This window comes from Malania oleifera, chromosome 9, assembly GCF_029873635.1.
Source record: "Malania oleifera isolate guangnan ecotype guangnan chromosome 9, ASM2987363v1, whole genome shotgun sequence".
In the NCBI taxonomy this organism is placed as follows: domain Eukaryota; kingdom Viridiplantae; phylum Streptophyta; class Magnoliopsida; order Santalales; family Ximeniaceae; genus Malania; species Malania oleifera.
Genome location: NC_080425.1, coordinates 4,644,590 through 4,672,486, shown reverse-complemented (window position 1 = coordinate 4,672,486; position 27,897 = coordinate 4,644,590). Strand labels below are relative to the sequence as shown.

General features: G+C 36.8%; 1 protein-coding gene across 4 annotated transcripts in view; it reads left to right on the top strand.

Annotated features, from left to right (window-relative positions):
- The window catches only part of LOC131164992 (uncharacterized), a 221,741-nt gene that overhangs the window by 131,256 nt on the left and 62,588 nt on the right, over nt 1–27,897 (top strand). For all 4 annotated transcript variants that reach the window (XR_009139382.1, XM_058122576.1, XM_058122575.1 and 1 more), the window contains exon 44: nt 11,812–11,854. Coding sequence is in view for 3 of the 4 variants with exons in the window: in XM_058122576.1 (XP_057978559.1) it covers nt 11,812–11,854 (43 nt within the window). In the remaining variant the exon portion in view is untranslated. The remainder of the gene's footprint in view (nt 1–11,811; nt 11,855–27,897) is intronic.

The window sequence follows — 27,897 nt, the reverse complement described above, 5'->3', positions numbered from 1 at the left end:
GTGGAGTGATCACCTGATGAGCTGTCAGACCTGAATTAGAAGAAAAATATGGAGAGGGATCTGTGGTAGGGTTAGTGAAAATGGGAGAGTATGAGGGACAATCGGATGAAAGTGGAGAGGTTCTAGTGAACATTTTGTGTTCCCAAAAATGAACATGCCGAGAGACTCGAAGACGCTTGGCTATGGGGTCATAGCACCGATAACCCTTATGTTCAATGCCATAACCAAGAAAGCAATAGAGACCAGAGCGAGGTTCAAGTTTTGTATGTTCTTGAGGTGGGAGTAAAACAAAGCAAGCACAACCAAATACTTTGAGAAGAGAATAATCAGATACCTTTCCATAGAGGACCTCATATGGAGATTTATTGGAAAGAGTAGGGGTTGGAACCCGATTAATAGTGTAAACAGCAGTAAGAGCGACTTCTCCCCAAAAGGATTTTGGGAGGGATGCAGAGAAAAGTTGGGAGCGAATAGTGTCAAGAATGAGACGATGCTTACGTTCTGCACGGCCATTCTGTTGGGAGGTGGATGGATAGGATCGATGGGACAAGTTGCGTGCCTCTTTAATTTGTTCAATGAAAGGGGTAGAAGTATACTCCAGGGCATTATCGGACCGAAAAACTTTAATGGTGCGATCAAACTAAGTTTTTATTATCTGCTTAAAATCGCGAAAAGCATTAGGTAACCCAGTGCAATCATGCAAAAGATAAATCCATGCATATCGTGAGTAATCATCGATAAAAATAACAAAGTAACGAGACTCGCCCTTAGTAGAGATAGGAGCAGGTCCCCAACTATCAGAATGAACCAAATCAAAAGGTGTAGAAGGCAAAGAATTACTTTCATTAAAAGGTAAAGCTTTTTGTTTCCCAAGTTGACAAGACATACAATCAAAAGGTTCAAATTTAACATTTCCTAAGCAACCACTAGAAGCTAAAGACTGAACACGAGACAAAGAGGTATGACTGAGACGAGAGTGCCTAACACTGGAAGACACAACAGCAGTAAGAGACAGAGGAGAACAAGAACTAGGCAAATGCAGAGATGTGAGCTCGAAAAGGCGACCAACTTTACGCCCGGTCCCAACTAGCTTGCTCGTCTTCTAATCTTGCACATCACAACCTTTGTGAGAAAAGGTCAAGATAAAACCACTTTCAACAAGTTGACCAACAGAAAGGAGATTTAGAGACAAGTTAGCCACAACATATGTGTCAGGTACAGAAAGAGTAGGAGTAGAAAGATGACCAAGATGACTAACAGACATATGTGAACCATCGGCAGTATAAATTAAGGGAACAAGATTTAAAGACTTCCTATGAGTCACTAAAAAGGAATCGGAGGTCATATGATTGCAACAGGAAGAGTCATTAAACCAAGATGTAGAGTTACCTGTGGGGACTGATAAGGCAGTAGAAGTACGGGATAGAACCTGGGTGATAATTGCCTCAAGGTCAGTTGTAGAAAGAGACGACAAAGAAGGTGCAGAAGATGAATCAGAAGTCGAGGAGCTGGTGGAGACAGCAGCAACAGGCTTGGAAGAGTAAGATGCTGTAGCCTTAAGAGCATCTGTAGCATCCTTAGCCTTCTTCTTAGGACAATCGGAAATACGGTGGCTGTCTTCCTTACAATAGTGGCATTGTCCATTGAAACGACGCGGTTTAGAAGAAGCAATAGTTGCAGCAGGAGTAGCCGGAGTAGATGAGCTAGACAGAGTAGTAGCCAAGACCTTATCAGTAGAATAAACCCGACGAGTCTATTGTTGTGTCTCCTCGGAAATTAGCTCCGCAAGAGCAACCTCAAGTGTAGGAAGAGGAGATCGATGTAACAAAGATGCTCGAGCATTCTCAAATTCATCCCAGATATGCATTATAAAATATATGAACTGACGACGATCTCAATATGTAGCAAAAAGCTTAATCAACTGCTCATCAGAAAAAGTAGGGTCAGCTTGAGAAAGTTGATCCCAAATGCTACTAACCTGAGCATGAAACTCGGCAATAGACTGGCCAGGTTCCTGACGTATCTGGGAAAGCCTAGTTTCCAACTTAAACTCGAGAGCAACATCACTACCACAGTTGTATCGTTTTGCTAAAAAATCCCAAGCAAGTTTGGCATTCCGAAACTTAGGAAGTAGACTCTGAATGGAAGGAACTGATGTATTAATAAACTAGGAAAAAATCTTATAGTGAGTACTTTCCCATTCATCAAGAACCTCATCAAACTCCTCCATGGATTGCTAGTCAGTTTTTGTGGGTTTTTGTTTTGTTCCAGTGACAAAACGCTATAATCTCCGACCAATAAAAAAAATTGACATTTGTTGGGCCCAAGCATTGTAGTTGGAGTCATTCAAAACAATCTCTATAGGGCGAGCAACATCATTTAAAGAAGCCATAACAGAAAAAAAAAAATGATAATGTTGACCGATTTAGAGTAAAAGGAGGGCGTCGATGGAATGAGCAAGAAAAACTAGTCAACAGAAAACCAACTTTGCTGGAGCTCCGCCGGAAGTGGCGGCAGACGGTGGCTGGAAAATTGCTGGAAGGTCACCGGAGATGACGGCGAGTGTCGGCGGATGCGGCGGTGTTTGGTCGCTGGTGACTGGGCTTGTGAGGTGTGCGGCGTCGAATTGGAATGATTTTTGCTCCAAGCGAAAAACTCTGGAGAAACTTGTGTAAAAGCTCATTACAACCGCTTATGTGAAGTTGGACATGCAGCTTGCTGATTTGTTTGCCAAAGCATTGGGAGGTGCTCATGTTGAATTCATTTGTAACAAGTTAAGAGCATATGAAATTTATGCTCCAGCTTGAGGGGGAGTGTTAGAGGTTATTTTTGTCATTTGGTATTATTATTATTGAGTGTGCTAGTATGTTAATTAGTGAGAGTTAGTAAGGGTATTATTGTCATTAGAATGTATTTAATTTGTGTTATAGAGAGAGAGACCTATCTTCAAGTTAGGTCATTCATTTTAATCGAATCCTATAGGCAGAATTTTAACAGTTGAAAATCTACAGTGGTGGGAAGTTTTGGTGCATGGATTTTTGTGTGTGCAGCAGGTGCAGAATCTGTGGTTTAGCTGCATTGCCCTTGCACTAAAAACCTTCTGAGCTTCAGCTATTGCTCTGGTTGGAAAACTTCGCCCTGAAGATTGAACTGTGGAGAAGAAATTATGGGTGTGGAGAGGCATCCATTTGGGTGCAAACAGGAAAAATATGTGTCTTTAATCACTCGCACCATTTTTTTTTTGGGTCATGCTTTGGTGTGATGGCAAGTGCCTCCGCCTCGGTACGGGTGTTCTCAGGTTCGAGACTTGGGAGCAGCCTCTCCAAAAATGAGGGTAAGGCTTGCCAACATCCACCTCTCCCAGACCCCACTCAAAGTGGGAGCCTTGTGCACTCGGTATGGCCTTATACCATTTTTTTTTGGGTCATGTGGGGGAAGAGAGATAGGAGGGCCTTTGAAGAAACGGATGGTTCTAACTTGTTAGTTTAATGGCTTCTACGTTTCATGTGTACAGACCATGTTAGATATTTTGGATATCTTGTCTCATAGGTTGTAGTTTTCTGTTTTGTTGTCTTCAGTTCTTATAGTGCTAATTCTTTTTTCTTGTACTTGGGTGATACCCCTCCTTCTTGTGTATCAATACATTATTGGATGCACTCTTTTACTGATCCAATAAAGTGTCCATAGAAGTTGGTATATTCAAAATATTTTTAATGAGTTCTTTTTTTTGTTTTCAAGAACAAAATTTTGCTATGCAATATCCTATACTTGTTTTTGTTTTAAAAGCCTAAATGTTTCTTCCTATGTCTGATGTTAGTTGATTCAAAATTAATTTCCACAGCAGCAATTGTGTTCAGTCTCAATATCTTTATATATACTTATATATGTATATATATTTTTTCATTGTCATTTGCATCACTGTAGCTTATTCTTTCAAATGTTTTGATAATTTGGCTTTGTTTATTTGCTCAAATTTGAGGTGTAAAGGACAAATATTAATCAAAGTTGGAACTGTGATTAAAGTGTCTTATACGTTATTCAAGTGTCCATGTTTATGTTATCACTTTGTTTTATGAATAACGAAGATGTTTCATCCTTGCAATAACTTTTGAATGCATCTCATAATTGCTGTTACTGATTATTGGTTATTTAGTACTACATCTGTGTGTTAATAAGCATGAGTAAGGGTATGATGGCCATTGTGTACATGATACATAAAATTTTTCTATGCTATATACTAGCAAAGTTGAGCTTTGGTGTCCCGCAGTCCCAGCTCTGGTTCCCCACTTATGGTTTGCCTGGTGAATTGCCCGGGATGCATCAATGGGCGGGCGGCAATGTTTACATTCCCCCTAGTTTGGTGCCGCCTAGGTGGGTCCAAAAGGCTCGGCCAGGTTGGAGTTCCGAGTCATCAAAAAAAAAAAAAAAAGGAAGGAAAAAGATAGAGAGAGAGAGATCTGTGCTGTGATTAGGTTCTGCAGGTCACTGAACATTCTTGTTAGAAGAATTAGGCTATTTTAATAAATTTTTGGTGTAAGTAGGGGTATTTTCCTTTTTCAAACTTTTTATTATTAATAATATAGGACATACCTGGAGCTGAGCTTAACTCCAGGAAACTGGCGTCTCCTCCTTTCTCTTTCTTTCTTCTTCGTTTTTTCTCTTCTTCTCTTCTTTTCTTCTTCGCCCCTCCACCCCTAACTTTACAACATGGTATCAGAACATTAATCTTCTCAATATCTGATTTTTTTGAGTTTTTTCCTTGATACTCTGTTTTTATTTTTCTTTATTATCTTTCCCTAATCAGCTTTCAAATCTGATTTTCTGGTTTGTTTGAGAGTAGTTTAAGGTCACTTTTTATCTTGTTTTTGCTATGCAGCATCCCTAGCAGGATGTTGTGTGTGTTCATGGTGATTTTCTGGTGTGAAGTTATGCTCTGTTGTCGGTATCTGCTGTTGCCGTGTGAAACACTGTTTCTGGTGTCTGTTGTTGCTGTGCTGGTGTTTGCTGGTTGGTTGTAGCATGGTGATGCTGTGTTTGTGTTTGATTGCTGCAATCTTGCATCAGTTTCTAGTGTTTTATATTGCTGTTTAATGATTTTATTTCCTGCGCTTGACAGCACTCAGTTCTAGTTGCTGCCAGCCATCATACCTGTAGCTTCTGTGCTGCCAGGTTGTATATCAAGTGCCTGCAATGCTTTTTATGGGCTGCCCACTTCCACATTGTAAAGTAATTCCTCGTAGGATGTTGTAACTTGTGCTTTGTTGTTCGAGCAGCCCTTTGAAGAAGTTCTGCTCTTAGCTTTTGTCTGTTGCCTGATTTTGCATTGTCCTTGTGTTGTTCATTCCCGCACTGTTTTGCACTTACTATAGCAAATTGGTGGTGGTTTTGATGACCTTGAAAGAAAGAGATTCGACTGATACTGTTAATGTACAGATCACAGTCATCAAATTGGTTGGATCTTCCCACTACCTGCTATGGTTTCAGGCAATACGCGTGTATATAAAAGCAAAAGGAAATTTCAAATTTTTTTGTCACATTCTCCCCCATCTCTAGACTCCAAAGATTATGAAGATTGAATGAAAGAGAATGACATACTACTTGTGTGGCTGTGGAATAGCATGCAGACATGAATTGCTGCGAATGTGATGCTTCATAGAACAACGAAGGTCATATGGGATGATCTGCATGAAATCTTCTCACAAGATTAAAATCAAACTTGTGTTTTTAACCTATATGAGAAGTGTTCCAAATATGACCAAGGCCTATTAGCGAGTATTGTAGCACTCTAAAGGATATGTGGGAGGAACTCGACATTTATCAACCAATTAGTTTTGACATAAATGATTAAGAGGCAGTGGGAAAAGCTCTTGGTTGCCAAGTTTTTAGATAGGTTGAGTCCAGAGCTTCAACCCATCTGCAATCAAATTCTTGCTATTGAATCCCTTCCATCTTTGAATGAAGCATATGTTATAATCGAAAGGATCACCAAAGATGGCTCTTGGTCTTCTTCTCAGGCTTCTTCACATCATAGTTCAACCATGGTTAGCAGTAAGTATAACTGTGGTCAGGGAAGTGTTAAGAGCACGAGGACGAGGTTTGGATGGCAATTGTGGCAAAAGTAGTGTATCAGGATGAGGAATTCATCGTAGCCCAAAGATGGCTCTCAGTCTTTTTCTCAGGATTCTCTTCACATCATAGTTCAACCATGGTTAGCAGTATGTATAACCGTGGTCAGGGAAGTGTTAAGAGCACAAAGACGAGGTTTGGATGGCAATTGTGGCAAAAGTAGTGTATCAGGACACGGAATTCATCGTAACCCAAAGATGGCTCTCGGTTTTCTTCTCAGGATTCTCTTCACATCATAGTTCAACCATGGTTAGCAGTATGTATAACCACAGTTAGGGAAGTGTTAAGAGCATGAGGATGAGGTTTGGATGGCAATTGTGGCAAAAGTAGTGTATCAGGACAAGGAATTCGTCATAGCAATTCTCACATTTGCAGACATTGTGGTAAGGACAACCATACTATGGATTGATGTTAGGACGTCCAAAGCAAACCTACTTGGGCCAATAAGTCTCTTGCTTAGGGTGACTTCTAGTGCGTCTAAACCTTCCACTAGGCAATTAAGTTCATCATCTTCCATATCCCAAGATGATTATAACAATCTTCTCCGCATGATTTAACAACTTCAAACCTAGTCTTCTACATATAGTGCTACTGTGGCACATTTAGGTACAACCAGGCTTCTTGCCTTTTCATCCTCCTCTTCATGGGTTATTGACTCTGGTGCCTCCTACCATATGCCAGGTAGTGTTAATTTATGCCAAGCCATGAAACCTATTACTTTACACTCTAAGTTACTCTTTCCGATGGTTCAGTTGTACTCGTCTCTGGTTACGACAATATTCTTTTGTTTCCTTCTATTCCTCCGGTGTTATATGTGCCTAAATTTCCCTTGTACTTGTTATTAGTTAGTCAATTAACTAAATCACATAATTAATTTGTGACCTTGTTTCCTTCTCATTATGTTATTTAGGATCTCTAGATGAAGGAGAGGATTGGTGGAGGGCTTGAATAGATGGTCTATAGTATTTCAATGGTGGTGGTGGTAGATCTGATTCTTGTCGTACAACTTCTTCAATTTCTACCCATGGCATTTCTCTAGATAAATGGCATGGTTGTTTGGGTCATCCATTACTTAAAAAATTGCAGCAAGTTTTCCTATGTAGTCTATTTCCCATTTTGAGTGTTCTGTATGCAATTAGGAAAACATACTAGGACATTTTTCTATCTAGAGTTGAGTCTCATTGTAAATCATTGTTTTCTCTTATTCATTCAAATATTTGGAGTCCATCCAAAGTCAAGAATCTGACTGGTCATCAATATTTTGTGTCTTTTGTGGATGATTTTTGTGTATTACCCGACTCTATTTGTTAAAAGACAAGTATGAATTTCGTAATGTATTTACTCAGTTCTATAAGGAAAGAAAAACTTATGTTGGCATTGCTATTCAAATTTTTCGATTTGATAATGCACTTGAATTTGTTCAAAATGGGCTTCAGACTTCTTGATTGGCCAAAAGAATTATCAAACATCATTCGTAGATACCCTTGAGCAAAATGGAGTAGCTGAATGGAAAAATAGACATTTACTTGACAGTGTGGTTTTTATTCTTCTACATGCATCTTCCTAAAATGCTTTGAACTAATGCTTTTCTTAAAACTTCTTTTCGGCTTAATAGGATGTCATCCAGTGTTCTAGGGGGACAAATTCCCTTCTATATCATGTATCCAAAAACATCCATGTTCTTTATTGTGCCTCATGTCTACAGGTGCACATGTTTTGTTCATGTTCCACATACGGGTCAAGACTAATTCTCTTTTTGTGTTGTCAAATGTGTCTTTGTTGGCTACTAAAGTACTTAGGATATAGATGTTATGACCCCCCATACACACAAGAAATATGTTAAGAGGTCTCTAGTGTTGGGTCCTCATTTGATGAATACATTTTAAATACGTCAATAATTTCTGGATCCCCCATGTTATTTGATCGTTCGATCCCCATTCTTATCCCTTAAGAAAAAATCCATGATCCTCCTTAGGATCCATCAGTTTTTGATCCAAAGAAACAATTGAGGGTTTATGAATGACATAAAATAGGCAAACACATTGTTACCACTTGCAGCCGCCTCTTCTGCCCTCCATTGTTTCGACTTCCAGCTTTCGAGATCCATCCTAGTGTGATTTGAATTTTCTGATTGCACAATGGAAAGGTACTTGAACATGTACTCAACAGCCATCATTTTTTTATATGAGTGCTCATTTTATTTCAACTCAACACCTTCCTAGTCCTAACTAACCTACGGCCTTGTCAATGACCTTTGTCTCTATCCATTCTTCACATGCTGAAGCTCTTGCTAACCCTGCATGGAAGCATGAAATGGACACTGAAATGGATGTCTTAACCACTTGGCGGACATGTGATTTGGTGGATCTTTCTCTTGGTAAGGAGTTGGTTAGGTGTTGTTGAGTACACCCTCAAATATCTTCTTGAGAGCTCTATTGAACGCTTTAAGGTTTGATGGATTGCCATGGGGTACAGTCAAAACATATGGTATTTATTATTTTGAGACCTTCTCTCTTGTTGCTAGACTCAATTCTATTTGTGTATTGATCTCACTGACAATTATTTTCGGTTGGCCTTTACACCAACTGGATGTGAAGAATGCCTTCCTATATGGAGGTCCGTAGGAAGAGTTATACATGGAGTAACCTCCTGGGTATGTTGCTCAAGAGGAGGACGGTAAGGTATGTAGGTTGCATAGGGCCATTTGTGCTCTTAAGCAATCTCCTCAAGCTTGATTTGGCAAATTTAGTGAGGTGGTCTTTGTATTTTGTTTCATTAGTGCTACTCTAATCATTCTATCATTCGCCAAAACGAGATAGGTGTGGTGCTTGTAGTAGTTTATGTTGATGGCATCATCATCATTGGCAGTGACCAAAGTGGGATTGTAGATGTCAAGCAGTGGCTTCAAGAAAATTTTAAATTAAGGACTTGGGTACTCTACATTACTTCCTTGGTATTGAGATTGTATGGTGTGACAAAGGGTTGAATCTATGTTAGTGAGAATACACCTTGGACTTGCTAAGTGTAACTAGTATGTTGGGAGCTAAATCGGTTGATATTCCCATAGATCCCAATGTGAAGTTGTCTAGGGATGTTGGTCTAGACTTTGAAGATAAACATCAATCTAGGCAGTTGGTTGGCAAGTTGATCAACCTGATTGTCACTAGACTTGACATATTGTTTGTTGTGGGGGTGGTGAGTTAGTTTATGGAAAAACCCAAGCAACCACATGGGGATGTTGTTTCTTGGATTCTAAGGTATCTCAAAGGCTTTCCTAGAATAGGTTTGATATATAAATGCAAAAGAAACTGTGAAATTGTGTGATACTCTAATGCAGATTAGGCTGGCTCAGTTGATGATTTGAGGGTCTACTAATGGATACTGCACAGTTGTGGGAGGTAATCTTGTTACCCTCCATAGCAAGAGACAAACTACTATGGCTAGACCAAGGACTTAAATTTCGATGGTCTCAATTTACAGAAATTTCAATGGAAATTTCGATTTCAATTTAAAGAAATTATGGAAATTTATAGTAAATGATGGAAATTTACAATAAAACTTTAGGAAATATTAAAATAGATGATTATGCTTAATATGGTATCAAAATACATTAAAAAAATGCATATATGACAAGTTTTTAGTGTGTAGGATATTAAACTGTATATCACGAAACAAACTATGAATTGAAGAACATTCAAATGATTATAAAGTTTTGAAGTTATTCATTTAATGATTTAAGGCAACAAATTATCATTTAAACAACTACATTTTCAATAAATATCATACATTTAATGATTTACCACATGGACTTTCTTGGTGGCTCAAAGTCATTTCTCCTATCCTTATCATTGGGATTTCAAGATGACATATATTGTTTACAATAATCACTCCATGTCATATAATTTCCAAAATATTGAGTATAGGTGTACATATGTTGTTTATACTCCTCTCTCCTCCATAGTCATCTGGTTCATGACAGTTTCTACTCGGCTAGAAGATCTTCGTGTACTAGGATGTCTTCTTGCAGGTTCTACTTCTTGTTTATGCCCGTAGGATTGTTGTGCATTTACATAACAATCATACCCATATTCTTGGTCTGTTTGTCCATACCCATAGGCATGTGGTTGCCAATTTCCATATTGTCGTGCCTACTCATGGTTATGGAGATTTTAAACCTACCTTTTTTTTTGTTGAAAGCATGCTCAGCCCATTTATCATATGTGAATAGAGATTTTAAACCTACCTTTTTTTTTTGTGGGCTATCAAGGGCAATGTAGTTTGTAGCAAATCGTGTGGCTCCTGGACGCACAATATCCCCTTGACAGTGCTCCCTCATTTTAGCAAGCAACCATCCATGGTTATATATAAAATTAGTGATTTGTCTCCCCTACGAGATCACTGTGCTTCTTGCTTCTCTTATAGCCATTCTATGGAACTTTCCTTTTAATTTTGGTATTCTATGATCACACAAGTATGCCTAAAGCAGTGCTCCATTTTATCAAACTTGATTTAAGTTTATGTATTACATCTTCATTTTTTCCATCTGCTTGCATAATGTTTCCAAGATATTGAAATTTATTAGTTCTATTAATTTCTTGATTATCAAGTTAAATCTTATATTCAATATTCTTCTTTATGTCGCTGAAATTACTTCTCATATATTTTGTCTTATTTCTACTAAACTTAAAATCTCTACACTCTAGAGTTGTTCTCCATAGTTCTAACTTAGATCCTACACCCCTCTTACTTTCATCAATCAAAACAATTTTGTTTGCAAACAACATACACCATGGGATTTTGCTTTGGATATTTCTAGTGAGAACATCAATCATTGAAGCAAAAATATTAGGGCTCAAAGTTGAACCTTGATATATACCAATGATCTATTATGATTGGAAATTCTCTAGACTCTCCTCCTGCAGTCGTAATGCTAGTTGTTAGTCTATCATACATATCTTTAATGACCTTAGGATATCTGCTACATACTCCCTTCTTTTCTAAAACCCAATCCTAGGCACTCTATCGTAGGCTTTCTCTAGGTCAATAAAAACCATATGCAAGTTCCTTTTTTTTCCCTAGACTTCCACATTATTCTTCTTGCAAAAGAACAATGCACAAAAAGAAAAATATAAGAAGCAGATTCTGAACTATTAAAACATTGAAGAAGGAAAATTTAATTCTTTCATACCTTGTTGTATAATTCATACTTCATTAGATCAACCATTAGATTTGATGTTTTATACTTTTTTTAGTGTCAATCGTGCACAATAGGTTTCTTTTTTATTGAAGATGTCATGTATTTTATTAATGTCTTAAATATTGCTGTTAGTATATACAATCAAAGGCTAGCTTGTTGATGGACATTATAGATGTGACATTTGGTTGAAAACTGGCCAGCAGGATGTGCATGAGTACGTAAGATCCAAATGGACCACAAATGAAAATGTGGTATAATAATTAGCAGTTCTTACACCAATTTATGCAGATCTCTGTTCTCCATTTAATATCTACGATTCTTCCTCAAGTTTTATAGTTTAATTTTTGGAGATCTACTTGCATATCAGTATATGGATTTTGGAAGAAAACCAGATTTTGGCATAGATATATATATAAGCTATTTTATCAATAATAACATCTGCTCCTTGCATTTTTCTTGATGGTTTCTTTTCCTCCAAACTTGAACAGGACCATTACATGGTGGACTTCATAGTGACCGATATTGGAAGAGGTATTTTCTGGGTATGCATGTTTATCAGAAGTTGTAGTTGATTTTCCATGTCTTAATTTTAAAATCATTTTCAACATTAAGAAGTTGGAGAATTCTCTTTCTTGAATACAATTATAGCTTTTCCCTGTGAAACTGCAAAAAGTAATTGCAAATTTGATGCAAAGAAGTCACCAAACAGATGCTGCCCTTTTACAATGCGTAAAGTACTTTGTTCAGTGTCCCATATGTGTTAGTTATTCTTGAGACCCATGGAACTCTGCTGTCATGGTAGGTGGTGCATTGATTTTGTTCTTGAACGGCATTTTTTGGAGTTCAGTGGGGGTGGTTAGTTATTGTTGGCTAGACTTTTTCTTCTCATCTTTTTGAGGTGCCATTGAGAACTCAAGGTCCAAGGCAAAACAAATGTGTTAGAAGAGAATGTTATTTCAGGATTTGGGTTGAGCGAGTGGGGGTATTTTTGTCCTTAAAAGACTTTATTTTTATTAGTATACAAGAGCAAACCTGGAGCTGTACGTAAGGCTCAATGAAAAGTGCTGCCTCTTCTTCTTTTGCATTCTTCTTTGTTTATTCTCTTCTTCTCAACTCTCTCTCTAGCCTTACAGCATGGTATCAGAGCATTAATCTACTTTAAATCTGAATTATCAGAGCTGTATCTTTAATCACTTTTTTTTTTGTTTTTTTCATTATCTTTCCCTAATTAAATCTCAAATCTGATTTTCTGGTTGGTTTGAGAGTCATTTAGTTAGCCTTTGTCATCATGGTTCAGCTGTGCAGCATCCTTGGTAGGATTCTGTGCTTGTGGTAGTTCGCTGATGTGAAGCAGTTATGCTCTCTTTTGGGGCTGGTGCTGTTCTACTGTTCTACCTAGTGTTGGCATAATGAATCTGTTTTAATTCTGCGTGTTTGTGATTCCTTACTTTCTTGCAATCTTGTGTCAGTTGCCGGTGGTTTTGATTCATCTTCAATTACTCTGCACTCGCTTCTAGTTGCTGCCAGCAATAATTCCTGTAGCTGCTCTGCTGCCATGTTGTTTATTAAGTGTCTTTGGTGCTTGTTGCGATCTGCCTTCTACTGTGTCTGCGTAGATTAGTAATTCCTTGTAGGGTTGTAAATTCTCTTTTGAAGTAAGAGGTACCTCTTGAAGTTCTGAAGTGCTGGTTTGTGCTTGTGTGTTGCCTGGCTCTCCATTGTTGCTGTGTTATTTTCCCGATACAGTGTGCACTGATTGTAGTGTATAGGAGGTGGTTTTAATGGCCTCTATAGAGACAGCATCTGCTGATACTGTTAACACACAGATCACAACCATCAAATTGATTGGATCCTCCAACTACCTCGTGTTCTCAGGCAGTGTGTGTTTATATTAACATGAAAGCGAAGTCTTGAGTATTTGTTGCATTCTCCTCCATTTCCAGACTCCGAAGATTATTATGAAGATTGGAGGGAAGATAATGATATATTGCTTTTCTGGTTGTGCAATAGCATGGAGCTTTGAATTGGTGCACACATGATGTTTCATGGAACAGCCAAGGCCGTATGGGATATTCTTTGTGAAAGCTTCGCTCAAGATAAAAATCCAACTTGTGTTTTTGACATGTATGATAAGTTTTTCAAATATGACCAACAATGTCGGTCCATTAGTGAGTATTATAGCACTTCGAAGGGTATGTGGGATGAACTCAACATCTATCAACCAGTTAGCTACTTAGGATATAGGGACACTTACAACTAATTGCATGCAGGAAGTGGACACAATGATTAGAATAAAAATTAATGCAATCTACCTTCAAGAAACTAAATAGGTAGGGGAGAAAGCTAGAGGAACTGAAAAATTAGGATTTAAACTTTGGTACAATGGAAAAGAAAAACATGAGAATGGGGTCAGAATCATTGTAGACAGAGACTTAAAAGATAGTTTTGTGGATGTAAAAAGAGTTGGGGTTAGACTCACATAAATCAGGATGGTCTTAGGCCAAGAGATTATAAATTTCATTATTGCTTGTTCTTCTCAAATTGGCTTAGCAAAAACCATAAGAGACAATTTTCGGAACATCTAAACAGTATTATACAAGGGATATCAAGGACTGAGAAAATATTCACAGTAGCTGACTTGAATGGACAAATTGGAAAGGATAATAATGGTTATGAGAGGATATATGGAGGACCTAGAAATGGAGATAAAAATAAGTATGGGGATATGATTTTAGACTTCGCCATGCCATTTGATTTTAGTACAAGGAATAATTGCTTTAAGAAGAGAGAAAAACATTTAATAACCTTCGAGAGTGAACAAAATAATTCTCTACTACGAGGGTAGATTGTTTATCATGCAAGGATTGTAAAGTTATCCCAAGTGAAAGCTTGACTATACGCCATAGAGTTTGAGCTAGATGCATGTATGTTAAAAAAGGGAAGAGGAAAGATAATAGAAATCAGTGCAAGAGTAGTAGGAGGTCGAATCTAAAGGGAGAAAACATAGTAAAAATTGAAGATAAAATGATTAAAGATGTGATTGGACAATAGAGGATGGTGTAGACACACACTCTTTGGAGCAAGATAGCTAGCTTTGTTAAAAAGATAGCAAAAGAGTTTTAGGTGAATCAAGAGGAAGATTCTCGGACAAAGAAAGTTAGTGATGGAATCAAGATGTCCAATAAGCTGAAAAGACAAAGAATTGGTATAAAACATTGCAAAAATTTATAAACATCGAAAAGCTTGAAAAGTATAAAGAGGTGAGAAAAGATACCAAAAAAGTCGTTAGTGAAGCTAAACATAGATAATTTAATAATTTATATGCTAGATTAGACACAAAATATGGGGAAATAGACATATTTAAACCTTCTAAATTTAGAGAAAGAAAGAGCAAGAACTTAGATAATGTAAAATACATAAAAAGTGAGGATGATATTTTCTTAGGTATGGAAGAGGACATAAAAGAAAGATGGGGCAGCTGCTTTTTTGATTACAAAAGAAATTCATTTAATGTAAAATACACAAGTGAGGATGTAGAATGTAAATGTACAAGGAGGAGAGAGTAAAGCATCTCCTTTCACAATTCTGTGTAACCTTGGGAAAATAAAGAAATACAAAACAAAAGGAACAACCCAAAAGATCAGCAAGCCCTATCATTTCAACAAGGAAAGCTAATTACGTTGAACATCCAAAAAACGCATCCCCCTTCCCGTTACCCACACACCAAAGAGAAGCCAAATGTAGAATCTTCTCCCAAACCAGTAAAAGAGACAACTTCTTCCCAGCAACAATGCGTGTGTTTTGTTCCATCCTCAAACCCCAATGGGCAGTAAATAAGGCACAAATCTATAACTTCTTACCCTTCTTTTTCCTGCCAAAACCAGCAAACTGAATTGCCAAAAACTCCTCCATTGTCTTTGAACAAACCTAGCATTCCCCAAAATAATTAAATAACTTGTTCCAAATCCTCTGAGCAAAGTCACAATGTAAAAAAAGTGCGAAGTATTTTTAGAGAAATTAAAACAAAGAACACATTTGTTCGGAGATAGAGCCTTTAAAGGTCTTCAATTTGTAGCAAGTTATTGGTGTTGACCCGATTAAGCACAACCATCTAGATAAAAGTATTGATTTTAGAGGGAACATTGGCCTTCTAGATAGTTTTATATTGTGGAGAAGGAAAACCAGAGCTAGTCAAAAACTCACAAAAAGATCTGTAGGAATAAAACCTCGAGGGATCCGAGGATCAGGTACGACTATCAGCTTCCAAAGAGACTCAACAATTATTTAGCAAGACTAACAAGCAGGATAACTGCTCCATCTCCCTATTATTTAGTTGTCTCCTAAACTAAAAATCCCAAGAAGTTAAAGGACTACTTGGTTCCACAATGAAAGAAGAAATAGATCCTTCTTGTTTCGAGCTTAGTTAGAATAGGCAAGGAAAAGAGGTGGACAATACAACATTCCCCAACCATAGGTCTTTCCAAAAGCGAATATTATAGACCCTAGCAAATATAAATTTTTCGTATGGGGAATAAAAAGGGAATAAATATAAGAGATGGATTTCCACGAATTCTTTAATGAACATCTAAGACCTGAATTGGTGTCCCATGCATACCCATCAAGTCCAAATTTACTTTTTATAACTTTGTCACAAGGAAGAGACCTTTAAAGGAAACCACCAACGCCACTTGGCCAAGAGAGTCGTGTTTTTAGACTCCAATTTACCAAGACCCAACCCGCCCTCCTATTTAGGCCGACACACCACTCGCCAACTCACCAAATGATCCCTAACATCCCCCATCTCTTACCAGAGGAAATGTCTCATGATTCTCTCGATCCTACTTGCCACACCCATAGGTATTTTGAAAATAGAAAAAAAAAAAAAAAAGATAGTAGGATTCTAGAAAGATAAGCTTGAATGACAGTATTCCTACCTTTTAAAGAAAAAAAAGTGCACCCGTCCAACCATCTAATCACTTTGCTACTCTCTCAATAATAGGGTCCAAAAACTAGTGGATCTAGGATTACCCCCGAAAGGCACTCCTAAATAAGATCACGAACAATCCAAAGCAACCCAACCTACCTCCAAGGCTAACTCCCTGCCTTGCTACTGTGACAAATTAATAGTGGCAAACCCACTCTTCCCCAAATTAATCTTAAGCATTGAACCCTTTAAAAAATATAAATAATCCCCAGAATATTAACAAAAGATGACCTATGATCCTCTAAGAAGAAGATAATATCATTAGCAAATTGAAGATGTGAGGCCTTTCACTAAGCCTCTAATCATAGCTCTATCAAGCATCGTACTTAAGGCATTAGCCACTAGACGAACAAAAAGAGGAAAGAGGGTAAGTTTTCATTAAAAATGATGAAAAATGGAAAAGCTATAGGATTGGATAACATCCAAATTGAAGTTTGGAAATGCTTAGGTGATAAGGAATTATATGGTTAACTAATTTATTGAATACAAATATAATAACTAAAAAAATGCCAAATGAATGGAGGAAACAAAGATCAAGGTTGGAAACGAGGGTCTTAGAAAATCAATAGTTTTGTACTTGGGAGATCTGCCACAGAAGCTATATATCTTGTAAGAAGATTAATGGATAACAAGATAAGTTTAGGGAAAAGAAAAGGATCTTGCATATGGTTTTTATTGACTTGGAAAAAGCGTATGATAGGATATTTGGGGAAATTCTATGGTGGGTTTTAAGGGGGGGAAAAAGGCATATGTAGTAGGTATAGTGATTTCTTTAAGCATATGTATGATGGAGTAATGACTAGCGATAGGACTACAGGTGGAGAGGCTAGGGAATTTCCACTCACAATAGGTGTACATCTAGTATCTACTTTTAGCCCTTTCCTTTTTGCCGTAGTGATGGATGAACTTACTAAGAGTATCCAAAATGAGGTTCCATGGTGTATGTTGTTTGCAAATGATATTGTCTTGATTGATGAAATTTGGGGTGGAGTAGAATCTAAGCTAGAATTATGGTCTTAAATTTCCATGAAATTGTTAAAATTTTTGTCAAAATTTTTCGTTTCTGTCACCCTCAAAATCAAAATGGCAGTCGATTTCTGTCTTGCATAATTTCTGTCAAAATTTCAACGAATCATCCGAAATTTATTGAAATCTCGAAATTTTAGTGAAACTTGTTGAAATTTGACCTATGCAATGAAATTTCTCTAGAATGCAAATGAGAGATTTAGGATTGAAGTGAAATTTCTCTCTTAATTTATTTTATTTGTTTTTATCGAATCAAAAGATTCTTAGAAGTGCTTTTGTAATTTATGAAAAAGGTAAACTTACAACAACATTTTATTTAACATTCATGTCTAAATTATCATTATTTGTATAATAAGTAATATTTAAATGATTTATGAATTTCATTTGTATTAAATGATTCACTGAATATGTTTAATAAACATTATCTTACAAATATGTTTGATGCACATATTATATTACAACTTCTCCACCTCATACGCAGCATAGATGTATTTACTTGTAATATATTGTCCTAAAACTTACGTTGTTATGTCTATTAATCATTTCTAAAGCTTTATAATAGAATTCCATGCTTTACTACTTATTTCCATTATTTTTTCCAAATCGAAATTGAAATTGACATTGAAATCAAATTTCCGTCGAAATTTCCGTACTTTTGGAGCTTCGAAATTTGAGTCGAAATCGAAATTTAAGACCTTGGCTAGAATTATGGAGAGGAACTTTAGAATCTAGAATATATGAAATGTAATTTTAGTCATATTAGAAGGAATATTTGAGAAATTTTAAACTTGAGGGTCAAGAAATCGACAACACTAGTTGATTTCGATACCTTGGATCTATCATACGAGCTGAAAGAGAAATTGAAGAAGACGTAGTGCATAGAGTTAAAGCAGGTTGGGTAAAATGGAGAAGTGCTTCAAACATGCTATGTGGTTGTAAAATACCCTTTAAATTAAAAGGGGAAAGTTCTTTAGAACAGCTATAATACTAATAATGCTATATGGATTAGAATGTTGATAGACTAAGGAACGACATATCCAAAAAGTAAAAATTGTCGAGATAAGAAGGTAAGGTGGATAAGTGGTATAACCTTAAAAAATAAACATATTTGCAGTAAGTTAGGTGTAGCTCTTGTGGAAGATAAAGGAGGGATGACTCAGATGGTTTGGGATTATACAACATAGGAGGAGTGAGCTAGCTATTGTGAGGGGTCGTAGAAGGGATATGGATAGACCTAAAACACCTTGGAATGAGATGGCGTATGTGGATTTAATAACTCTGAATTTGTTGGAGGAAATTGTCCATGACCGTGTAAATTGGCAGAAAAGGGTTCATGTAGCCGACGCACCTAGTGGGACTTAAGGCTTGATTGTTGTTGTTGTTGTATAAGAGGATAGCACTGGATTTGTATGTAAGACTCTAGGAAAACTGCTGCCTCTATCTCTATCTTTACAACAAAATGCAAATGACAGACTCTGGGCATAATAGCCCTTGCAATTTCAGCTGTAAGCAGTGGCTTATCCCATAAGGTGTTGTGCCGAAGACATTGTGCTTGGAGTCGAAACCAGTTGGCATGTCGATTCCCTTCTCAATAATTTTGTTGATATTGTAGATCCACTCATTTCTATCCTTTTTGCATGCTCTAATGACATTGTGTTTATGTTCATGGTGGTCTCCTTCAGAGCGCAAATAGCTATCAATGAATCCATGTCCACTATAGCTTTCCTATAACCTGTGCACAAAGCATGTCTCCATCCATTAGAAGCTTCCCACGATTCAGCAGCAAAGGCTGTCTTGATGGACTGTATTGAAAACTGATCACGCACCCACATCCTTCATCCCTCATCAAACCACCGGCAATCGCAATTCCTGGTGTTTCTCTGGCCACTTCAATATGTCTTCCTGCCCATCCCCCTTGGATCGTAATCATGGAGGTGTTTGCCTCGCATAAAGATCTTCTGCCAGGTTAAATGTTTTTTGTTAGCTCCAAGGACTTAAAATTTGATTTTGTTGGAAATTTTGACAGTCAATTTACAGAAATTTTGACAAATTTTTTTTATTTCAATTTCGATTTAAAGAAATACGGAAAATTCTATTAAATGATGGAAATTTACAATGGAACTTTGGGGAACATGAAAATAGATGATTGTGCATAATTAAAATTAGAAAATGCATACATGACAAGCTTTTAGCGTGTAGGGTATATAAGTTGCATACCGCAAAGCAAGCAAGGCAGTAAGGAACAGTTATAATAATAATAATAAAGCCATAGAGAAATAGTTGGGTGAGTGTTGTAATTGGGTAAGGAGTAATTGGTAATTGGGTGGGAAAAAATAGTAAAACAAGGGTGAGATGGCATAATAATAATAAGGGCTTCAAAACAAGGGTGAAGTAATAAGGTATGCGTAGTTTAAGGCTTCAAAACTCTGCTTTCTTTCAAGTATTTTCTGTCAAAATTTGAGCTATACTGCCAAATTTATCGAAAATTTTGAAATTTCCATCAGAAGTTACCAAAATTTCCATGAAAATCTACCAAAATATCGATATTTCTGTCAATTTTTTTTTGAAAAAGTATTTGATAGTGACTGTACCCAACGAAACTTAAAATTTCAGTTGAAATTTTGATAATATTTCTGAAATTTAAGTCCTTACTCAGTGCTCTTAGTGCCTTCTTTACTTGCATGGCTGCATGAGTATGACCTGCTCTGGTCTGTCTAAATAAAAATTATAGGCCAGTCCTGGTGTCCACTGATAATTGCTCTTTACACATTAAGATTGTTGGACATCCAGTCTTCGACTTACAGGAGAAAAAGTTGGTCAATATTTGTTTCTCTGAAAATGAAACCAAACCCTCTTTGCATCCAGGCAATTATGAAAGACATGCAAAGTATCTTTGCAAAAAGTTCCACGTTGTTAACGGCTACTTTGTTCTTCCACTATTGATGAGCAGCCCACCAATCATAGCCATCCAGAGGAAGTATTTAACTACCTGTCCGGCATGTAGCTTCCAGATGCTCCCCATTTCCTTGGTTGCAAGTTCTGGTCCCAAGACACTGTTAGCAATGATGTAAAACTGTTCTGGTGGCAACTTCAGCAGATGCCAGGACTTTTCAAATCTTCCTCATTGGATGTCAGATGACACCAAGCTGAGCAGAGTTTGAGGCATGTCTCTGTGGTAAGGTAGTTTCTAGGTGTCATTCCCCTTTATTTTTCTGGTAATCAGTTACTTTCTGCCCCTTCTCATTGTTAGGGATAGTTGTAGTGGCAATTTGGTCCAAGGAGGACTCTTTTAGCTATATCTTTCCTAGTAGTCATTGGATGTTAAATCTGGAGCTAGATGGTCTTCTAAGGATTTTTCATCTTTTCATGTGTTTGGATTTTAAAATCTCTATCTAAAGGTTGGGGAATCATTATGAAACTTCTGCCAAAGCTTTTCCAGGCTAAGCCTTTCATGGAATAATCCTAGTCTTCTTTTTTGTATGCTCTTACTTGATTAAATGAATCTTCTCTTATTTCCACTTTAATTTCTTCACACAATTTTTGTCAGCTTTTCTGGGTTCCCAAGAAATTCCTCGGATTTTGGTTGTTCGCATTGTTTAAATGAATCAGACAATGGCCTTCCAGCCTTGTCGGATTGTTGATTGACTTTTACCCAGCTAGGCATCAGTTGACTTTTTCTAGAGTCTGAGCATAAGTTTCTTTGGTGACCACAAATGGGCAGTGGAGCTGCCAGATACTTACCAAGATTGTATGTTAAGGAATTCCACACATTCCGCTGAGCACATCTACCATCTTATAATGCACATTCTGAAATACAAATAGTTGAGACTTCTTGGGGATCCACAAAACTGTTGCAAGAATTTTACCATGACAATTGACCTGAATTATAGTTGCTTGCTTGCTTCACCAAACAGCACAAGGTCATCTGCAGAGAACAGGTGTGAAATTTTTGGGTTTCCTTTGCAGATGGTAATAGGTTTTCAGTTTTTATTTGCGATGATTGATGATTATGTGCAAGAGCCTCTGGTTAGAGCAGTGGGGTAGGACACGATTATATTTCTGTTTCGGGCATACTTTTGTTATCAGCACTTTATATTAGTTGGATGGCCTGTGAGAATCATTGTCCAAACTGAAACTTCTTTCTTTTCATAACGAAAGAAGGTATATTAGATAGAGAAATAGTGGATATAATGTTTAGAAAGAAAATCAACTTAATCTGCCTTCAAAAGACAAAATGGGTACGAGAGAAAGCTAGAGAAATTGAAAAATCGAGATTTAAACTTTGGTACACTGATAAAGAGAAAAATAAAAATGGGGTGAGAATTATTGTAGACAGAGACCTAAAAGATAATGTAGTAGATGTTAAAAGAAAAGGGGATAAGATCATGAAAATCAGGATAGCATTAGGCCTAGAGATGGTGAATGTCATTAGTGCGTATGCTCCCCAAATAGGCTTAGCAAACAATCTTAAAAGAAAATTTTGGGAAGATATGGATAATATTTTACAAGTGATACCATTGTCTTAAAAGACATTCATAGGAGCTGATTTGAATGGACACATTAGAAAGGATAATATAGGTTATGAGAGGATACATGGAGGCCATTGATATGGAGATAAAAATGAGGTCAGTGATACAATCTTAGATTTTGTCATGTCTTACGATTTGCTTATATTGAATACTTGTTTTATAAAAAGAGAAGAATGCATAATAACTTTCAACAGTGGGTATCATAAAAAGCCAAATAGATTTCTTATTAACCAGGAACGAGGATTGTTTATCTTGTAAGGATTGTAAAATTATCCCAAGTGAAAGTTTGGCTACACAACATAGAGTCCTAGTATATATATCAAGAAATGGAAGAGAGAGTAATATAAATCAACACAAGAGGATTAGATGGTGGAGTTTGATGGGAGATAATATAATAATATTCAAAGTTAAAACGATTAAGGAGTGTGATTGGATAGTACGGGGTAAGGTAAATGTAGATGCTGTTGGAATAAAATGGCTAGTTCTATCATAAGAATGCAAGAGGTTTTAGGTGAGTTAAAAGGAAGATACTTGGGTAGTGAAGAAAGTTGGTGGTGGATCAAGAAGTCCAAAAAGTCATTAAGGCAAAAAGAAACTGATATAAAATATGGCAAAATGCTAAGATTTAGGTGATGTAAATTGTGAAGGACATGAATGATAATGCCTTAGAGAAAAAGACATAAAAGAAAGGTGACAAAGATTTTGATGAGTTGTTTAATGAAAACCAAAATGAAAGATTGAACTTGGATGCCACAAATGAGGAGAAGACTAAATATAGGAGATTTATTTGCAAAATTAGAGTCCTTGAAATTAAGATGACATTAAAAAAATGAAAAGTGGGAAATATGTAGGACTAGATAAAATACCAATTGAAGTTCAGAAATGTTTAGGGGATAAAGGCAAAGTCTTAAATTTCAATTTCAATTTCAGCTAAAATTTCGAAGCTCCAAAAGTACAGAAATTTTCAATTTCGATTTCGATTTAAAAAACGATGGAAATTAGTAATAAAGCATGGGATTGTTTTATGAAACTTTAGAAATGGTTAATAGACATAATAATGTATCTTTTAGAACTAACATATTACAAATTAAATACATCTAGTATGAGGTACAATAGTTGTACTATAATACATATATAAGTACATTAAACAAATTAGGTTGATATAAATGAAATTCAAAAATAATTTAAATATGATTAATTATACAAATAAAGTAATTTAGGTATGAATGGTTAAATAAAATGTTGTTGAAATTTTAATTTTTCATGTAATTTAAAAATCCCTTGTAATAACTAATAATATTTTGTTTCAATAAAAAAGAGATAATATAAAATAAAAGAGATATTTCACTTTGTGTTTATATATCACATTTGAATTCTAAGGAAATTGCATTCTATAGTTAAAATTTCGGCAAGTTTCGCTAAAATTTCGAGATTTCAATAAATTTTGTATTATTCATCAAAATTTCCACAGAAATTATGCAAAATGGAAATCGTCCGCCATTTCAATTTCAAGGGTGACAGAAAGCAAATATTTCGATGGAATTTTTGATAATTTCATGGAAATTGAAGACCAATGATAAAGGAAATATTTGGTTAAATAATCTATTCAACACTATTATAAAAACCAAGAAAATGTTAGAAGAATGGAGGAAAAGTATGTTAGTACCTTTCTACAAAAACAACGATGATATTCAAAAGTGTAATAACTATCGTGGAATAAGATTATGAGTCGTACGATGAAATTATGGGAAAGGGTAATTGGACATAGAATAAGACTGGAAATAGGGATTTCAGAAAATCAATTTGGTTTTACGCCTGGGAGACCAACAACAGAAACTATTTATCTTCAAAGAAGTTTAATGGAAAAGTTTAGGAAAAAGTAGAGGGACTTGCATATGGTTTTTTTTGACCTAGAGAAAACATATTCTAGAGTACCTAGCGAAGTTCTTTGGTGGGTCTTAGAAAAGAAGGGGTATGCAATAGCTATACTGTGACTAGTGGTAGAATTGTTGAAGGGGAGCCTAAAGATTCTCTGATCACAATAGGTGTACATCAAGGTTCTACTTTGAGTCCTTATCTTTTTACTTTATTGATTGATGAACTTACTTGGAATATCCAAAATGAGATCCCTTGGTGTATGTTGTTTGCAGATGATATCGTGTTGATTGATGATAGTAGGGGAGGAATGGAATTCTAAGCTAGAACTTTGGAGAGCCACATTAGAGTCTAAAGGGTTTAAGATAAGTAGGAATAAGACAGAATATATGAAATGTAATTTCAGTATATAAGCAGTAGTAGTGGAGAGAAGATTAAACTTGATAATCAAGAAATTATAAGCACTAATAGATTTCGATCTCTTGGATCTATTATGAAAACAGAAGTGGAAATTGAAAAAGATGTAGTACATTGAATTAAAATATGTTGGGTAAAATGGAGGAGTGCATCAAGTGTGTTGTGTGATTGTAGAATGCCCTTAAAATTAAAGGAAAGTTTAATAAGACGACTATAAGGCCAGCTATGCCTTATGGTTCAGCTTGTTGGGCACCTAAGAAACAACATGTACAAAAAGTAAAAGTTGCTAAAATGCAAATGTTAAGGTGGATGAGTGGTATAACATTAAAAGATAAAAGTAAGAAATTAGCATATACGCAATAATTTTTAGGCATAGCACCAGTTGAACACAAGATAAGGGAGGGGTGGCTTAGATGGTTTGGGCATTTGAAACGTAAGCCTATTTATTGTTTTTAACGCGAAAAGGGGTAGGGGTAGGCTTAAAATAACTCGGAATGAGGTAGTCAGGAAGGATTTAATAGTCCTTAATCTAATAAAGGAAAATGTTCTCGATCAGGTGAATTGGTGGAAAATGATTCATGTAGCCAACTACACCTAATGGGACTTAAGGCTTGTTGTTGTTGCTGTATATTAGATAGAGAAAGTTAAGTTACATCATGAGTGGACAAGAAGTCCATCCCAAAACAATAAAATAAAGTAAAAATACAAAGGAAAAAGAAAAAATAAAAATTAACAACTAAACAAGGGACCCCCTCTTCAATCCTTTCCCTTCATAGTTCACTGAACTCTTCAAGCTAGCTAACTCCCCTTGACCCTTTTTAGCTTTGTTTATACACCCATCAAGACGCACTGCATTTCCCCCAAGATCACAAAACTTTAAATCCAACTTATCCATGAGATCTTAAACTTCAAGATCCTTCCCTAAGATCTCCTCCACTAGTGTTGGTAAAATACCATCCTTATGCTGCAGCTCATTAACCAAATTGTCATTTTCAAATAAAGAGACCCCCTCCAATCCTTCAAATGGGGATGGGTGTACATAGGATAAGTCCCATAGACGATCACTGGAGTCAAAAACATATCCACATTGTTCCCTAATTTCATCTAATAGTAAACCCTCACCACAATCAAACTCACGTAGACCATCACTTTCATTATCTGAGAAATCCCCCCTTTTCAATACCTCCTTTCCTTTGCTATCCCGTTACAAGAACTGCCTGTCTTTTTCTTAACATTTATGTCTTCCATAATAAATAACTCTTCTTCTAAATTCTTTTTAAAATCTTTGGCACTACGTCACCAGAATGCTCTCTTTTTTCTTCGAATGATTTTTTCATATCCGCACCCATCTGCACAATCTCCCGACCAGTATAAACCTTGGGACCCTTAAATCCCTTTGCCTTAAGGTCTGAGGCATCAGATATCCTACCCAAAACACCATCACCCATGTAAACCTTTGCTGTAGCATCCTTTTCTCCAGAGCACAAACATTGACCAAAACTCCAGAATTGTTTGAAGCAAGACTCTCCTTCATCGCCTCTTTCTCTTTAACCTTTTCAGCACTGTTACCGCTTTCTGATGAATATGGCAATCCCTCTTGGCCAATCTGCTTTGAACCTGAACATTGCAAGATATGATTTGTATCCAGAATCTGCTTGGAAGACAGCTTACCTGCTTTGTCGCTTGTCTGCCTACGTCATAATGCGAGAATTCTGGGTTTGAAATGCAGAAAACTTCTGTTCTTCCTCAACCTGATCTCCAACTTCTATTAATTTCTGCTCAATCTGAGGGGATCCTTCCGTAACAGCTTCAGGCAAGTGCTCTCTTTTTGATCCATCACTCCCAGCCATCTCAGCCAAACAGCCTTTGTCTTTTGAAACTCCATTGGAAGGAACCTCTTCGGTGCTATTTGAGCACTGAACATTTTCTTGAACATTTAAACCAGCTTCTTGGGCCTGGTCCACATTATTCAGACAATGGGCCTGTTTAAAAGAATGATCCATTTGAGACTGGCCCAACTCAGAAGAAAGCTTTTTAGTTTCCAAAGGATGGCCCAATCCGTTCTTATCAAGACTATGGGCCTGTTCAATAACTTGGCCAAACTTGGTGAAAAAAGACACTGCTCCTTTCTCAATTACCTGGCCCAGATTCAAAACAGAAACAAAGCTTCCCGGTCCTATATTCTTCGTCTCATTTTCCCCAGATGCCTGAGGCCTAGAACTGAGTGGACACTCTTCTCTGATTGAACAGCTGAGGTTACTGGCTGATTAACAGCAATTGCTGCTGATTTTGGAAGCTTATCCATGTTCAACTGAACCACACTGCCACACATACAGCACCTATCTTCCTTCCTGGCTGCCATAACTCGACCTCCAGAAGGGGCTTGATGATCACAACTCTCGCCTGCATCTATATTACCTTCCAGCATGGCCTGCCTTCACAATCTGAAGCGTGGCTTACCTTCTGCTCCTATTTCACCCACTTCTTTTCAAATCTCTTTTGCCAGGTAACATAACACATTTGCAAAGCTTTGCCATCCCTCAACTTTCACGCACCAGGAATGAACTCAAAACCCCCTACGATTCCAGCCCAACCCAACTCCATAAACTTTCCTGCCTTCATTCACCTAATCGATAGCCAAAAATTTGTAATACCCTTTCGAAAACTCAGAAATTCCTCTGCATCAGACCAGAAATTGACACTTCGGCAAACCATGAGACAGCGTCTTCCAATAACCTTACCCATCTGTTGCGAATTGCATTCTTCTCGACCACAAGCAGAGAAGAACTCCCCTTTCCCTTGTCCAAATGCAGATCGAAGGATTTTCCTTCGATTTGAATCACTCAGCTTGTCATACCCTAGACCAAGCTTCATTGCATTGAACGCACAATAGCTGAAGAGGGATAGTATCATGAGGGGAAGAGAGAGAGAGAGAGAGAGAGAGAGAGAGAGAGAATCGTTGTAACCCCCCCCCCCCCCTATGGAAGCATCTTCTCGAATCTGAAACTTCTGTCATCTTCTTTTCTTTCTTTTCTTTTTTCAAACTCTTAACCCTAATTCTCATAATCAAGCTAGATCATGCTGGTTCGCAACATTTTTTGTTTTCTTCTTGGACAATAAAAAAAATCTATATTAGATAGACAAAAAGGAAGGTACAAGTGCAGGGACAAGGAATCCACCAAATAAGAACCGAGAAAAGTAAAAAGAAATAAAAAAAAAAAAAAGCACAAGATCACAAAATAAAACTAGACAATATTAACCAGGAAACCCCTTTTCTAACCCTTTCATCATAATTTTCCGAACTCTCCAAATTCTCTTATTCAATTTGACCCTTCATCTTTTGATTTTTGTCACCATCCAAGCACAATTCATTTTCTCCAATATGAGTCAACTTTTATCCAAAAGATCTTGAGCCTCTAAGTCCTTAGGGATCTCCTCCACAGGAGTAGGCAAAATTCCATCCCTACGCTGTAAATTGTTAGCCAACCCATCATGATGAAAAATAGGCACTCCATCCAAACCTTTCAACAGGGAGGATGAACATAAGATAAATCCCCCACTTCATCTCAAGAATTAGAAATATACCCATACTGTTTTCAAATCTCATCCAACAACACCCCCCACAACAGTCAAACTCACTAATATCATGACTTCCTGAATTTGAAAAATCCCCTCTTTTCTTAACCTCCTTTTCTTTTCTTGCCCCATTGCTACGCCCAAACTTCTTTTACAAGATTCTTCTA